Genomic DNA, 16,879 nt, shown 5'->3' on the forward strand with positions numbered 1-16,879 from the left:
GCAATCGGCAGGTCATCATCATCTTGCATTCCATGCCGCCTTGGAAAATTAAAAGTCCACCCGTAATATAGTCAGCTGGAGTTGTACCAAACGTGTAAATATTTATGTAACCAAAAATAGCACTAAAAGAAGTCTGGCCGAGTAGTGAGAATTCCTCCGTTAGTATCTATGAGTAGTGGTTTAATTGGGTGCCCAAATTGCCAATGCTATGCATTAATTAGTGGAGCAGCTGATTTTTACGTATTGAAAGGTATGGTTAATGTGTCTTATGTATATGAAAGTTAGAGTAAAATAGATATTCTTTCCCAAAAAAAGACAGAAATTGCAAGTTATAGTAATGGGCTAATGTTTCCTTGTTTGAGTTATTATTATTATCAACAATGGGATTGGGATTGGGATTGGGTTAGTTTTATTTAGGCATGAGTTTTCATTTCCAATGGACTGTTTGAAAGTTTGAACTTCAAACCAAACATCACCACATTGTTTGTCACCTGCCTTCTCTTCTCAATACCACTTTTACCGCACTCTCTGTATATTAATTATTTCAAACACCTTTCCGCTCATTCTTCTTCTTCTTCTTCTTCTTCGTTTTCGTATCTGAATCGTTGCGCCTTTGATGTGTTTCATTCACTCGTTACGCGGCGGAAAGGTGATTGAAAGAGAGGCTTACACTGCCTAGTTTTGCCTCACTCAGGAGATGGCGGAACAGAGCCAAAACGGTGCCGCTTCCGGATTCTTATCGGAAATCGGGATTCCCAGCGGGTTGAACAGGATAAAGACTCGACGAGTTAACGTGAATCCTGGAGCTGAGGATTCTGATCGCTTTAACGAGTCGCCGTCTACTGGATTTTCAATTTCAGCAGCTCCTATGAAGCAGAAACTGAAGGCGCTAAATAAAGGACATCCGAGATTCGGCCGTACTAGAGAAGGTTCTTTTGGATGTTGTTTACGTATATCGAGAATCCTACTTATTTTAATTCCATATATAGGTTTTGTTACCTGTTTATTTGTTTGGTTTTTCTTAAACTATATTTCACCACGTTTTATTGGAATTTGATTTGTAAGCTTGAGTTTGGGATGGAAATATCCGGCTGTTTTTGCAATCTCAAGTATTAGGAGCAAAGGAACTAGTTACTCAATTGGTTTGTAGCTCGAGTGGTTGCTGAGGAATTTAAAATTCATGAACAAAAAGCCAGTAATCCCATCTAGTTTTCCCTGTTTGGCAAGTGGTCTGTGTAGTGTGAGGACTTGTGATGTTAGCGAACTAGAAAATACAGGGTGAAGAATTTGGTGCTTGAGTTATTTTATGCAAATATAGGGGAAAAAGTTGCATGTTATGACTGGGTGTTTCTCTCGCGTTCATGACTGTAACTATTCTCCGTTAATTGAGTTTTAACGGTAAATTTTGTCGCTATTGAGCTTTAAGCACTTGGCAAAATATGGCCTGTGTTTGAGTAGGGGTTTAATATGATTAGCATTTGAACTCGGCAATGGTGGAAAAATATAGTTGTTGATTCTGCAATATTCATAGTAAACTGTTTGTAATCTTCTAATCTTCTTTGTGGATTATAGAAATCTCAATACTGATTCAGTTAATGCAAACTTTGCTTGTATTGGACTGGATCATATACGTGGCAAGACTGTGCAAATGCGTGACATAGATAGCTAGAGTAATTCTACTGATCATTGATGGAAGGCGTATTTGAAGTGAGCGTAGTCTATGAATCTATTTTGGCACTGATGTACTTTACTATTCACTTCTCTAACCTCTCAGGACTCTCGCACTTTCTCAACACCTCTTCCACAATAAAACAAAACAAAGAACGAATAGAAAAGTAGATTAGAACGTTTCTCTCGCACTGAACCTCTTCACCGATTCAACCTTTTTGAACCGCGCTAGCAAAATCCATGTTGTATAAACAACTGTCTTCTTTTTTGGATTCACGTTTAAAGAGACTTCACCTCATGGGATATCTAATTTGAATGCAATGAAGTTTTAGAATCCCATTCAAGATCATTAAGCTTCTGAAATTGATGAGAACTGAAGGAACGTTAAATAAGTAGATAATAGAGGATCAATCAGTACGAACTCACTGTATGTTCTCTTCTCTGTCCCCAGACGCACACTAACACACATGTAAATATGTGCTGTTTTCTTTTCACCTGCCAATTTGGTAAAATTATGTTAGGTTATCCTCATACTGGATTCTTCATTTATTACAAGGAATATACTGTCCAGTTTACTGATATTGCTTATTGAGGCAGGATTCCGCAAAGGGAGGAAGATTGCTCGGTGGTTTGCATCATCCTTTTTTAAGGATTCTCACCAAGCTTTAGGTGATTTGCCAAGCACCGAGGTGAGACTTTTCTCAGTTTCCAGTGCTCAGATGTTCTTGTTTTAACCTTTCTAGCTGACATTAAACTTATGCAACTAATTTGACAGTCTAGTGCCTTGGAGTTCGACAGGACTGACAAGGAGGATCCTAGAAGAAAATTTCGCAAGATGCGGAAGAATTTATCTGGACATTCACCAAAAACCAGACATACATATAAGACACCGAAATGTGTGAAAAGTTTTTCACATGAATTGGGTCCAAAAGGTGGCATTCAATCTGCTCATCCTAGGGCTCACAGCTTTAATGATTTGAAGGTATAACTGATACTTATCACATGTTTTTGGTTCTTTATGATATTATAAAGATAATTTAAGTTGTCCTCATCTTGTCGAATTATTTCTTGCTGGTTGGTGTTTCAAGTATGAGGTATATAAGATCGAAGCTACATCAACTTCTCAAAACTGATCTTCTGTCAGAGCCAGTGTGAATTTCTTTTTCTTATTTATTTGGATGATCAGTTTATTAACTTCCTCATGGCATGACATCTAGGAGCTGTTGGGATCACTTCGTTCAAGATTTGATTCTGCAAAAGAAGTTGTGAACATAGAGCTTGGTTCTTTTTCTCAAGAGATGCTGGAAATTTTGCAGAAGGCAGATTCTTTAACCCCAGATGAATATAAGATGGCAGAGGAACTCATGGTTCTTGCTCAACAATGCATTAACATGACTTCTTCAGAGTTTCGCACAAAATGCGAAACAATTGTCCAAGATTTGACTGTGAGGAGACAGACATGTCAAGCTGGATTGCTGAAATTGTTATTCACACGCATCCTTTTCATATTGACTCGGTGCACAAGATTGCTGCATTTTGAGAAGGATAGTGGGCATGTGAATGAGCAATCACTTGATAAATTCAGAGAATGTCTAGAAAGGATCCCTTCAGTTGATATGAATTGGGTTGTAAATAAAGGATTTGCAGATTCTGATAGAGGTGATCTTCTGAAAGAAAAAGATACTGCCAAGAAAAAGTTGCAGGGAAATGATCATACAGGTAGTCCTTCTTGGGCAACTGAGAGCAGGTCTAATGAGCCAGCTCATGAGCAGGAAACAGAACTTGGAATTAATCACATGTCTATTGAGCACAAAAGATCTCAAAGTGCATTAACTGAACTTTTGGATGGTGAGCAATTTCATAAAATCCATAACATGTTTCAGATGGAATCTATGAATAGGGAGAAAGAGAAATATTTGGATGACTCTAATTTAGTAATTTGCCGGATATGTGAAGAACTTGTTCCTGCTATACATTTGGAGCCACATTCCTATATATGTGCTTTTGCAGATAAATGCATTTCAAAACATTTAGATGTGAATGAACGTCTCCTGAAACTGGCTGAGCTACTGGAATACCTGTTAGAGTTGCGCAATTCAAGCAGTCATGAACCTTATGTAAATCCTGAAATTTTGAGGACACGAACTAATTCTACACTTACTACAGAAAGTTATTCACCAAAGTGCAGTGAGTGGCGTAAGGGGATGGATGAAATGTTGGAGGATCTCCATGAGATGGATACTGCCTGCATTGAAGATTCTCATCTTGCAAACTTGGTGAACTTGAAAAGCCACTTGCTAACTAAGGTAAACCAATACGGCTCACCATCCTCTAATGGAAGCATGGCATCGACGTCATCCACAAATAGTCCTCGGGCAGGTGATACCTTTTGGTTAGATCAAAGTAATTTGTCGGAGCAAGAGGACTTGCAGCAGGTTTGTCTTCCTTGACCTTTTGAAACAGTTAAAGGCTTACAGAATAAATGTTTATGGTTGAACTACCTGGCTATTTCGTGATATATTTTGCATCAAAATATGATGAAATGCTGCATTTTCGATTACATAAGTGTAGCTTACCTCAGAAGACCATGATATTTAGATATATCATTTCATAGAACATTAATAGATATCGAAGGTTAAAAGATAGACATTAAAGATCTAGCTATTTGAACACCTACTTCATCAGTTCTAACACTATCTTCATGACTGCTTAAGAGAAACCATGATTAGTGTCATATACATCAGCATGCACTGGAAAAGAATTCATGTAATGTTAGCGTATGAAATCTAGGAGAAAATTCAACTTGTTTATAAGTGGTAAAGTGAGCCTAGTGACTTGGGTTAACCATGGGGCCAAAGTGTGAGATTCATTCTCCCTCTTGATGGCTGCATAATCTCTGATGCATACTTTTTGGAAAGTAAGGAAACAGGAAGACAATTTCTGATGTTGTAGGCACCCTCATCCCGCAATCACTTTTATACGTCTACCTTTAAAATGTTAATTTCCAAATAAGGGGGTGAGGCTTGGGGCCCACATCTCAAAGCTGACTTAAGCCGGATTTTCCCACAACAAGAGTGCTGCTATGATCGTATGAGAAAGTTGTGTTCGATCAGTCTTCTCTGATGTATAGCCTAGTTTGTTTTCCTTTTTGGTTCTTGTTTTCAGGGTATTTGATTCCACAGCGCATCACCTAATTTTCTAACTCTTTTCTAGGAATATATGCCTTTGCTTTCATGCTACCTTAATAACAATTACCATATGATGATCATTCCCTCCCTTTATGTGTTATATGCAGGAAACAACCAATTTGTTTTGCTTCCACTTATCTTGTTTAACAACTTCATTTGCAATGCTTATACTTTTAATTTCATTTGCAGATAAATGACCTGGCCGATATTGCACGGTGTGTTGCGGGGACAGATATTTTAGAAGAAGGATGCCATGAGTTTCTACTTGCTTGTATGCATGACCTGCAAGAGATTTTGCAACACACCAAGTACAAAGCTCTTCTAGTTGATACCTTTGGTGGTCGAATAGAAAGCCTTCTGAGGTAATAGTTTAAAAGGACAAGAAAGGGTGAGATTGTGTATATGGTGCTTTAGTAAAGCAACAACGTTTTCACATTGATATGCAGAGAAAAATATATACTTGCTTGCAATCAAGTGGATACAACTGATGATCTTGGACATCCAGAAAGCGCCAGATCTTTGCTGGATAGTGCATCTCAGAGTAGTACGACATCAACTCCTTCACATCCTGCAAATAAAGATCGTACAAGCATTGATGACTTTGATATTATCAAGCCAATCAGCAGAGGAGCCTACGGCAAAGTCTTTCTGGCTAGAAAGCGAACTACAGGGGACTTATTTGCAATTAAGGTATGTGTTTCCATTGATTAAGCTCCTATGCAGTACTCGAGGACTTGATAAAAAAAATAATAATCTCTAAACATCAAGAATGCAAAAAGGAAGAGAGGGTCTTTTACAGTTACCATTTGATATGTCTATGACCATGATTCGTGGCTGAAATATGGATTCTGTAGGGAGTTAATCAGATTTCTGTTGGTGAAATGACCTGAAAACTGTTGGATGTACAGTTTTCAGCTGTACTTGTCATTATAAGTTGACGGCTGATTCATATTCATTGTGCCATACATCTCAAAAATAGTATGAAATAGGTGAACCTGTCCGAAACTAGAGGAGCTTATCTATTCCATGCGTGTTTAATAGAAAATGCATGCTATCTCTTTAAATTCTCATTTACAAGTCAGTGATCACTTTCTCTTATCTTTCTATAAAAATAGCATGCAGCTGTTCACCTGCTCCAATTTCTTCTTTCTGGAAGAGAGGTGGAATAGTTAAAAAACTTACCATACAATTGACGACAGATTTTTGATATTTTATTTACCTGGCAATGCAATTATGACTGAAGCAGTACTTTTAGAAACATTTTTGTGATCATGTTTATATGTCCGGTATTGATCTCGTCAACCATTCCCTTAGGATATCTCATTTTTGCATCTATATGAGTCTCAGAGAAAATGTAATCTGTTGCTACTGCAGGTGCTCAAGAAATTGGATATGTTACGGAAGAATGATATTGACCGCATATTGTCCGAGCGTAACATATTAATCACAGTGCGGAACCCTTTTGTGGTAATTTCTGTTATTCATTTAATTCTCAGGCGCATCTTTTTGAAAAGTTGCAAAAGTTGGGCATATTGATCTGCAACATGAGAACATATTATTTCATTCTGTAATAGTTTGTTATTGAGGCAATATAACAGCAGAACAATAATCGTATGAATAAATTTGCAAAAACTTGTTTAAAATGAGGTTTATAATGCCAGATGCTGGGTAACGTAGCAGAAATGTGGTCTCTCTTGCACAGGTTCGATTTTTTTACTCATTTACCAGTACAGACAACCTCTATTTGGTCATGGAATATCTCAATGGTGGAGATTTATTCTCTCTGCTCAAAAAAATTGGTTGCCTAGAAGAAGCTGTTGCTCGTACTTATATTGCAGAGTTGGTAATATCTGAGCCTATTTCCATATATAAACTCTTATTTTTCTGGAACAGTTATTAAGTATACTCTGGCATTTCAGGTACTTGCACTGGAATACCTTCATTCGCTGGGAATAGTGCATCGTGATCTGAAACCAGACAACATATTGATTGGCCATGATGGGCATATCAAGGTATTTTCGACAAGATAAGTGTATAATTTTCTGGTTAAGATGGTGTGCCAGTAGTACATATACGAACTTATCTTTGGAATGAAAGGATAAACTGATGATAAAATCTTCCTACTGCCAACATCATGCCATATTTATTTGGTTTCTGTGATACTTCTGCTCCAATTACTTTGAAAATATAGGACCTCCAAAGTGAAGGCTGTTAAATGAGGAAATAAAGTTTAAACCATGACCTTGTCTAATGGCATTGTAACTGATTTAGAACACAAGAAAACTAATTAGAATATTAGATACAAGGCCCTAGGCATGGCACATAAGACATTACCTGTGGAGAGGTTTCATGATGATCCTTTAATGCCTAAACCTTGCACAATTTGATTAGCTTACCGACTTTGGATTGTCAAAAATTGGCCTGATGAATTGCACCACTGAGCTATCCACGCAAGAGACGGCGAAAAATGGTATTCTGGATGCAAATGGTCAACTGAATACAGATAAAGTTGATGGTCACCAGTCAGCTGTTGGCACCCCGGACTACTTGGCACCTGAAATCCTCCTTGGAACAGAACATGGTGAGGCAGCTATCTCATTTTCTTTGAAGCATGGTTGTTCTGCTCTTTCTCTGTCTTCTATCCATCTCCAAAACCCAAAAATTGCTGGAAAGACAAGATTTGATGGAGTGCTTACAGTACCTTCTGGATGGACCTGTAGGTTATGCTGCAGATTGGTGGTCAGTCGGAATTATCTTATTTGAATTTATAACTGGAGTCCCTCCTTTCAATGCGGATCATCCAGAGGTATTTGTTAACATTCTGATCTTAAAGATAATTGATAAGCTACAATCTTGCATGAACTCTTACACTATCCATTTCATGTAGTAGTGGATGTGTGCAAATATTCTGGGAAAATATTAGAATCTCTGTGCATCTCTGTTAAACGTATTATTAAAGTATGAGACAGCTGAAAAAGCAATCATCCTGAGTTTCTCTTTGTTGGGAATTTATAACAAATTGGGGATATCAACTTCTCAGAAAAGTCGGTCGAGTGCTTTGTGCCTTTCTTTTTTAATCCCATGCATGCACCCACATCCACTCACAGATGCTCCCAATAGGTTTTGAACCCAACACATCAAGTATGAAACGTTGGGCCCTCAACCATTGGGGTTGAGAGGTGTCCACTAGGTTAGGGGTCAGCTTTATACCTTCTTTGACTGGTTAAGTCACTTGCTCTGATCGCAGAAAGTGTTCTTTCAGATCAGATATTTCTATTTGTTGTTTTTAGCTACCAACTTTTTATCTTAAGCAATTGTTTTTATGCTGCTGCTAAGAGTTCTGCTTATCTTGTTTTATGATGAGTTACCAAATTGCTGTGTTTGTTTATCAAAAAAGTTTCCCCTAACATTTTGCTTTTTTCTTGGTTTGACAGAATATTTTTGACAACATTCTTAACAGAAAAATTCCCTGGCCAGTGGTTCCTAATGAGATGTCTTATGAGGCACAAGATCTGATTGACAGGTTGGTTAATATTAGAAGATGGTCAACAAGAAAATCTGAGACGACGAATGTTAAATATCTAGTATACACTGAGAGCTACATAGCACTGTACTGATGCCAATAGCTCTTTACCTGGATTTTTATCATTGCAAAGCTTTATAGCTCTTGTGTTAACAAGCAGTAGCACAATGGAGAAAAACTAAAACGGTCCAATATTGTATTTACAGCCACTTGAGTTCCATTGTTGTCGATCTCTCATAAAAAGGGTCTGTGGTTGATACTGTTTATAACTGCAATTTTGCCAGGTTTCTTGTTCACGATCCAAATCAGCGCCTAGGAGCAAATGGAGCATCAGAGGTCGCAATTTCTAAATTACCTACATTGTATAATTTGGAAAATGTACTAATGCATTCCGAACTGTCTCTTTCACTTGTTTTCTTTGCACTCAGGTAAAAATACATTCCTTCTTCTCAGGAGTGGACTGGGATAATCTTACTTTTCAGAAGGCGGGTATCCAATTCATTATGATCAACTGGCAATTTTTTGTTGCATATTGCCATCATGTGCATTGCATGGTTCATTCTTCCATAGAATTTCTTAATTGTAATTTGGCTCCATTTGGCAATTATGATTTAAATGTAAAAAGACTTATGTTGTGCTTCCCACCATTTGAAACAGTTTTCAGATGTAAAATATCTAATTTCTTGATCTTAAATGACAGTCTGATACATAGGATGTTGGATAGGAGGGACAATTGATGTTAAATGTCCCTACCATGCCCTTCAAGTGCAGGTCATGTTTTTTATGGCCAAGCACGTGGAATCCTTTTCCTTTTTGGTGTGCATTTAGACTTAAACTTAGAGTTCCCATTTAGTATAGATCTAATACCATATCATCTAAAAGCCTAAAGGATTAGTTAGGACTATTAAAAGTCTCCAGCACATGGTGGGATAACTAGTTTGCAGATTCCTTGCATAATGTTTAAGCTCCCTTGAGAAAATGTCGCAACCACTGTGTTGAAACTTAAGAATATTTCTTCAATTGTTCTACTGTGTGCTCAAATATGAATGAGCTGATCACTTGTGGAATGAATATTTGTCTAAGGGTCAGTTTGGTGGTGAATGTTTCTGTAGGCTGCGTTTGTACCACAACCAGAGCGTATGGATGATACAAGTTACTTTGTATCACGATATAACTCAACTGGAATGGAAGTTGATGAAATTTCGGTGAATTCAGATTCTGATAGTTCCGAATTGCACACGAATTCCGGGGTAGAGGTAAATTCTCTTGCTAATTGATTGCTTCTTCCTTCAGCACATTTACATAGAAGAAATATTATCTCTACTTGGTATTGGCTTTGAAGCTTGAGTGAAATTGACAATTCCATACAACTTGATTTCCACGTAGTTTATCAGCTGGTTTTCTGAATCTGATCTTGTGTTCATGACATTCTCTTCCCCTTATCTGGTGGTTGATATATGTAAAGTGGATAGTATTGTGGAAGAACTTGATTCCAGGTGGACCTTTGATGTCAGCTAAAGAAGCTATCATGGAAACATTTTCCAAAGTTATCATTTGGACACTTGAGAAATGCCATGGTCTTCTAGCATTGTGAATCTTAACTTGTCTTTCTAGTGCTGCTGGATGGATCATTGATCAATGGACTCTTAACTCTAACTCTAATAAAAAAGGTGCAGCTGCAGATCTGAGGCTTCTTATACAGTGCCTTATGTTTTTGATACACAATTTATCTCACATCTGCTATATCATTGCCATAGCATAACATCATGAAAAATCATGCTCGCTGGAAGCACAACATAATATTTGAGAGAGCCGTTACATGAACATTACTTTCTTGCTTGCTTCATGAAAAATTGAGGTGATTTAAAATAATGGATATTTAAGATTGTGCTAGGTGAGTGCATTTCATGGAAGGATATACTTTCCGGTTCATTATTGCCGTGTTTAAGGATTTCTAATTTCTTTTGTGTCAGAAAATGGATGAATGTGGGGATCTTGCTGAGTTTGATTCTTCACCCCTGGATCTTTCACTGATGAATTTCTCTTTCAAGGTACCTCACTTGTTACCTTTCCATGTTAGGCTTCCTCTTTCATCTAGTTTTTATTCGGATCACATTTCAATTCTTAAGTACATTTTTGTCCTGCTCTTCTAGTTGTGCTGTTACCTTGACCTGCTATTACTAGCATAATCTATCCAATATGAACATTCCTGTCACTTCACTACAACACTTTAAACAAGTCCAAAACAATGTCTCAAATCCACGACCTAGTATGCCTCAAGGATAAACGTAATTGTCTCTCTCAAGACAGTTCCATTCCAAGCTCATTCCTTTACTTTGCATGTATTCTTTCACTGAATCATTTCAAACTGACACGAGATCGGTGATTGCAGAATTTGTCACAGCTGGCATCCATTAATCAGGATGTGCTCTTGCAGAGTGGGAAGGAGTCGTCAAGGTGCTCGTCTCCATGCAAAGGTTCCAACCTCCCTGGCTCTTGATTCTCTTTCTCCATTGTGTCATTCAGGAACAGCAGAATGGGATAGCGGGGGATGGGGAAATCTTCTTTAATAGCAGCCTGATGGGACGCATCGTAGTATTTCAGCTGTATATACCCATACAGCATCTGAGCTTTATGTTGCATGCTTCAAGAAAAATACAATTTTATGTTCCATATTATCAAAAAATGCTTTCTCCTTAGAAGTTGTGTTGAATCTTGTTGGCCCTTATGCTCCCACCTTTGCTGGAATTCGTAGCTCTGGTCGACAAATCGTTTGGGTTGCCACGCCTGTGAATGGATAGTCTATCCATCGTTTTCTTCTCAATTTTATCATTTCTGTGTTTTTAGGGTTTAAGTCCAGAAGAGAAGGTTGTTGGCCGAATAGCAGAGAGCTACTCATAAATTTGGTCAATTATGACATTCCTTCGCTTTCTTCTCAATTCCGTACTTGAAAAATGGAATAGATGGCAAAGTACTCACGACTTACTAGTAAAGTTAAAATTGAATTGAACTGATGAATGTTTATACTTCCAAAGAGCTTGTAGAATTCGGTATTAATACCATAGTTTAAGTCTTAATTTCAAATTAAAATTGCCACAGTATTCGGTATTAGTCGTATACGTACATTATATGTGCAAAATTCACATTACTTATTTGTCTAAAAAAAATATTTCATACGCAACAGTGTAGACAACCTAATATGAGATATAATGAGAAAATCCAAATCAAAGATAATTGCTGAAACAGCTGAATATGTTGCAAGAATAGAGCGTATTTCCAAAGAGCCCGACGTGCGGCCATTGACGACATGCTTTTCTAATTTAAATTCTACAGCATCTTTTAACTAAAACAATAATTATTTGTAAGACAACTTTGTAAAAAGACATTCATACAAGATAAATAATTACATAACTCTACGTTGGTAATTAGAACTCAGAAGACATTGTTGTTCTGGCTCCTCTCTGCAACCTGAATTCTAAATAGCTTCTCTATTTCATTTGATGTCTGTTGAAAACTTCACATGTAATGCATGTGAAGTTCCATGTTCCACCGAGACAATAGACTATTACATACTATCCACTTTGAATGTTGCCCAAGTGGTTTCAACTTCCACAGGTAGTAACCGGCCTAATCAAACATTCTGAAACAGAACAAAATCCAGCTATGATCACAATTTAACTAAAGAGTATGACATAAGTGAAACCAATCAATTGAGTTCATAGCACATGGATTCATCTGCTGAGCAGCTGCCTGGATACTTCTCTGGATGAATGCAATTTGAATCTGAAACTGAATCTCACCAGTAAACGGACGAGGCAACAAGCAAGCAAAATATGTGCAGAAGAGCCACATAGTTTACTGTCATTCCAGATGTGTGCACATTTAGCTGCATTTGGTGGCCTTCACTGCTGATGCCTTATAGTTCCTTGTTGCAGAGGAATCACATTCTTCATGTGCCTCTCTCTTCATCAACAGCCTCATCGTTTGAGTCATTGAATGAGGCAGCCAGGTACTCGGCAAGACTTTGCTGAGAAATTGACGGCTGCGAAGCTTCTGAAGAAACTTTAGCTTTCTTCATCTGAACAGATTTTGGAAGCCAGGATTTATCAGAATCTGAGGCAGGAACACCCTTCCAAACAACAGGAGTCATGTTTTTCCACGGGTCTTCCATCATACCCTTACTGTAATACAAATCTGGACGTAGCTCTGCAGAGACAGAATCACGTGAACCTCTTCCTCTGCTGCTACTATGTCCTGAACCTGGACTCATGCAATTAGCAGTCGACTGACCTCTACCCCTTCCCGAATCATAGTGGGAACTACTGCTGTACCTCTGACCTCTGCCTCGGCCATATTTAACATAAGGAGAATCCCCTCCAAAGTCTGGTCTGGTGAAATTACCACCTCTATACAAATTGGGAGGACTGCTATAACTTAAGGCAGCTCCTGATCCACCCCAAGCACTTGGAGGATTTCCTTGGGGTCTACTCAAAGAGCTGTTTGCTTCCATTTGACTTCTAAGAGGACCATGAGTGAAATGGGGTCTACTCAAAGGGCTGTTTGCTTCCATTGGACTTCCAAAAGGACCATGACTGAGATGAGCTCCTGGAGGGTGGAACATTATCTGACCTGGAGGGTTGGGAGGTGCATTTTGATAAACTGGAGTTGGAGTCATACCATGATACACAGGTCCTGTTAAAGCCATTTGAGTCATTTATAAATTGAGAACATTATGGCACACATGCAATCTGCCATGCATTGCTAAATTGAAACATTATCTTTCCTATAAATAATTTAATAGCTTTTCAGACATCAAGATTTAATCAATAAAACAATTAATACTATATTTTTGGGAAGGATTTAAAGGGAAACAAAACTAGCAAATTATGGGCCCTTGATGTTAACAAATTTTCCACTCTACTGCTGCCAGAGGAGGATAACAAATAATACTAAAAAACACAAGCAAACAAGATCCAATAAGACAAAGAAAACATCGATTGGTTCCATCAAACTTGAAAAATGGAAAGTAGGAAACATAAGTCAATTACTCGAAGGTGTGTTGTAATGTCCTTGGGAGACCTGATGAGAAGTGTTATTCCTTCTACTCCCAGAGAATGCTGCCAGAGGGTCCGTGTAATAATCAAATCTTGGAGATGTATATTGAAGTGGAGAGGCAGAAGTGGTTTCGCTTTCAATCAAAGGGTTGGAAAGGCCACGAGATGGCAGTCCTGAACTCTCAGAGTCAGTATTAACTCCTGCTCGAGCAGCTTCTATTCGCATTGCCTTCAGCCTTTCACGTCTTTTCTCAGACTCCTCCATTATTACTTAACACTTAATCGCAATTCAAAACCAATTGCTGCAACACGTAAACAATTCAATCCAAACCCCCGTAATCTGAGTTACAAAAATTAACGGGAAAAAAGAAAAAAACGACTTCACGCAGACAGGATAAGATTGATTTAATTATGCTGACTAATTATAGCATTCAGTCCGAATTCCCCTATTTTCTATAAGTCTAGGGTTTCAATGCAGATTTGAGTAGCAAAGAACCAGCTCATATAATCAGCGGCGGAAACGACATACCTCTGGTTTACGGCGGCTGCGGCGGCAAGTGGCGACAATAACCAACAGAGAGAGAGAGAGAGACTAAGGCCACAAGCGGCAAGCGGACGAGAGAGAGAGAGAGAGAGAGAGAGAGAGAGAGAGAGAAAGAGTAGGGCTTGGAGAGAGACAATTGTGTTTAGGAAGGGAAAATTGATTTAGTACATAAAAATATAATAAATATATATATATATATTATAGTAGATAAAAATATAATTCTATATATTATATACTTAAGATAATTATATTTACACCTCCTTACTTATAGTTTATTTACATAAATTATTTTATATTTTAAAAAATTATACATATACTTCCTAAAAATCTCAACATCATTGTACAAATATCTCTATTTTTTTACTATCAGGGTTTTTTCTTATTTTATTTTTTCTGCCAAGGTTGATTCTTGAAATTATGCAAAAAAATAAATATGATTCGTATAAATAGACTATAGATCATGACGTATAAGTATAATAACCCTTCGTATTTTGTAGCCCCTATCCCTCTCTCCAACTTTTTATTTATTTTGTCTTTATTTTATTATATTTGTTATATCAGTTGTGGCACGTTGTTACTGTATGCATATAACAAATAATTTTTTATATTTTAAAATATATTATAAATAAAAAATAAAATATATAAACTAATACATTATATTAAACAAAAACTAGAAAGGCTGGAAGAAAAAAAAATTACTTTATCAGTTAATGTAAATTTGAAAATCTTAGTTTTCCTATGGCATTTTTTACTTTGAATAAATTAGTGCAGCGGTGTCATTAACCACTATTTATGAGTCTGGTGGGTCTTTTTTTTATATTAGTATAAATATAAATATAGATATTAAGTATAATATTATTAAAACCAACCTAAAATTCTTTGAACCTAAAATTCCAAAGCATCATATTCTTATATTATAAATTCTTTTATCATATTCCCACACAACCAACCTTCTTAAAATAGCTAAGTAGGACTTCCCTTTTCTTCCAAAATTGAAAAAAGATTCTTCTTGTCTTAATTTGAATTGACACTTGTTGTTCCTTTAAAACATAAATGAATAAAGTATATTTACACCCTTTAATTTATAATTTATTTGTACAAACCATTCATATTTTATGCATAATTATAGAAATCACTCCTGACAGCCTAAAACGAGAATAGTTTGGATTATAATATTAACATTTTCAGGGATATGTATGTAATTTATCAAAAAAAGTAGATGTGGTCGTGTAAATGATATTGATATTTTTTATGAGCATAGTGCAATTTTTTAAAAGATATGAAATAAATTTTATTTAGAAGTGTAAATATAATTATCCAAACAAACAGACAGAAATGTGAAATTCAATATAGTATTAAGTGGGTAGGGTTGTATATGGATCAAACGACAGAAGGAATCGGATCCAAGGAAAAGTTTGTATTGCAGGTCCAAAAGCGGTAGCCATCGTGAAATCGGGTTGGCCCGTTTTCACGGACCAGATCCATCAATCATTTTCCAAATTCTTTCAAATAAAACAATAATTGACAACCAAACTTGCCCCACAGCCTATGCTAATAACATTTTTTTTGGAAAAAACAATATTATGGTCTGAAGCAGTAATTATATAATTATATCAATATTACAATGAATTAAATAATATATTAATTCAATCAATATAATAATATTCAATTAATACATCAAAATAATAAAAAATATTAGTAGAAGTAGTTAGTGGTATATATTTTAGCAAGAAAAAGATAAATGAAAAAGTAAAAAATTGACATTATTATATAGAAATAATTATTTATTTAGTATTTTAAGTTTGTCTGCTATTAATTTTAGTTATTTAAATTCACCTGTTTTAGTTTTAGTCTGATAACTTTCAGAATTACTTAATTTTAGTCTTTTGACCCAATTTAGAATAATTTTACCCCTACACGGCTTTTCAAGAGCAATTTTAGTTCATACATATCCATTAATTTTGCATCTCTTAGCTAATGCTCGCCTAAAATGGTATAAGCGTTTAGATTTATTGAAAAAATATTTATTTATATTATACTAAGAGCATTATGATTGACTATTAGTCTTTATCATCAAAAGGATGAGTCGTAAATTAGGCTAAATGACCAAATTTGAGCAAAATTGATAGATAAAGGACTAAATTTAATATTGCAAAAGATAAAGGACCAAAATGAATTTAAACCAGAGTTATAGGACAAATTTTTTTTTTTTCGCTATTATTGACCTTATTTTCTTTTTATTTGTAGGAGAGGTACTGAATTCAAACTCAAATTCCCCAACTTTCACTATTATAGATTAAAAAAAAAATAAAATTCTATTCAAGTTTTTTTTAATAATGACAATTAATGTTTGTCATTAGGGATACTTAATTATCAAAGTTTCTTATTATTAAATTTTAGTAGTTAGTACCACGTGTTAAGGTACGAAAGAATTGTATTTATAAGAAAATAAAGAAATAAATTTATTTAAAATTTTGAAATATAAAAATAAGTAATTAATAAGTATAAAAACAAAAAAATATTAAATATAAAAATAAATTTGTATTGTTCCTCTAACTAAATTAACCTACAAAATTGAGGGGAATCATTTCAATAAAGATCATTATTTGTAAACTTATTTAGATCTGAATAGAAATAGAAAATAATTTTTTAAGTATTATTAGATATTAATATATATTACTACATGATTTATTCAAAAATATCTGGTCAATCTTTTATTTATATTTAAATATGGAAAAAAAAATTGTATTACGTGATCGAATAAAATTATATTACTAATTAATTTATGACTTATGGGGTAATTAACGAGGGAAAAAATTCGTAGTTTCAGACTCAATCGACTCAATAACCTCCGCTTGATCATATGTATTTTCATTTTCAATGTTTATTGGTAAATTTGTGT

General features: G+C 35.8%; 2 protein-coding genes across 4 annotated transcripts; one reads left to right on the forward strand and one right to left on the reverse strand.

The window, feature by feature from the left end:
* On the forward strand, positions 133 to 11,211 carry LOC105166162 (probable serine/threonine protein kinase IRE4). Of its 3 annotated transcripts, XM_020695389.1 has the most exons (18): positions 133 to 250; positions 650 to 929; positions 2,266 to 2,357; positions 2,444 to 2,650; positions 2,886 to 4,103; positions 5,046 to 5,218; positions 5,303 to 5,546; positions 6,231 to 6,323; positions 6,559 to 6,699; positions 6,776 to 6,868; positions 7,248 to 7,437; positions 7,577 to 7,662; positions 8,291 to 8,379; positions 8,664 to 8,715; positions 8,808 to 8,864; positions 9,492 to 9,635; positions 10,353 to 10,430; positions 10,772 to 11,211. In XM_020695389.1, exons 2-18 carry the CDS (start codon positions 698 to 700, stop codon positions 10,877 to 10,879), a joined length of 3,297 nt encoding a protein of 1,098 aa, XP_020551048.1. In that variant the 5' UTR covers positions 133 to 250; positions 650 to 697; the 3' UTR covers positions 10,880 to 11,211. The 3 variants fall into 3 exon arrangements, with proteins under 3 accessions (XP_020551048.1, XP_011083708.1, XP_020551049.1); XM_011085406.2 differs by lacking the exon at positions 133 to 250 and having other exon boundaries at positions 428 to 929; XM_020695390.1 differs by lacking the exons at positions 133 to 250; positions 8,808 to 8,864 and having other exon boundaries at positions 428 to 929.
* LOC105166163 lies at positions 11,651 to 14,128 on the reverse strand. The gene is made up of 3 exons (XM_011085408.2): positions 13,963 to 14,128; positions 13,428 to 13,735; positions 11,651 to 13,071 (listed from the first exon to the last, which is right to left on the reverse strand). Exons 2-3 carry the CDS (start codon positions 13,696 to 13,698, stop codon positions 12,329 to 12,331), a joined length of 1,014 nt encoding a protein of 337 aa, XP_011083710.1. The 5' UTR covers positions 13,699 to 13,735; positions 13,963 to 14,128; the 3' UTR covers positions 11,651 to 12,328.

The sequence above is a fragment of the Sesamum indicum genome, linkage group LG7 (assembly GCF_000512975.1).
Source record: "Sesamum indicum cultivar Zhongzhi No. 13 linkage group LG7, S_indicum_v1.0, whole genome shotgun sequence".
NCBI lineage: Eukaryota > Viridiplantae > Streptophyta > Magnoliopsida > Lamiales > Pedaliaceae > Sesamum > Sesamum indicum.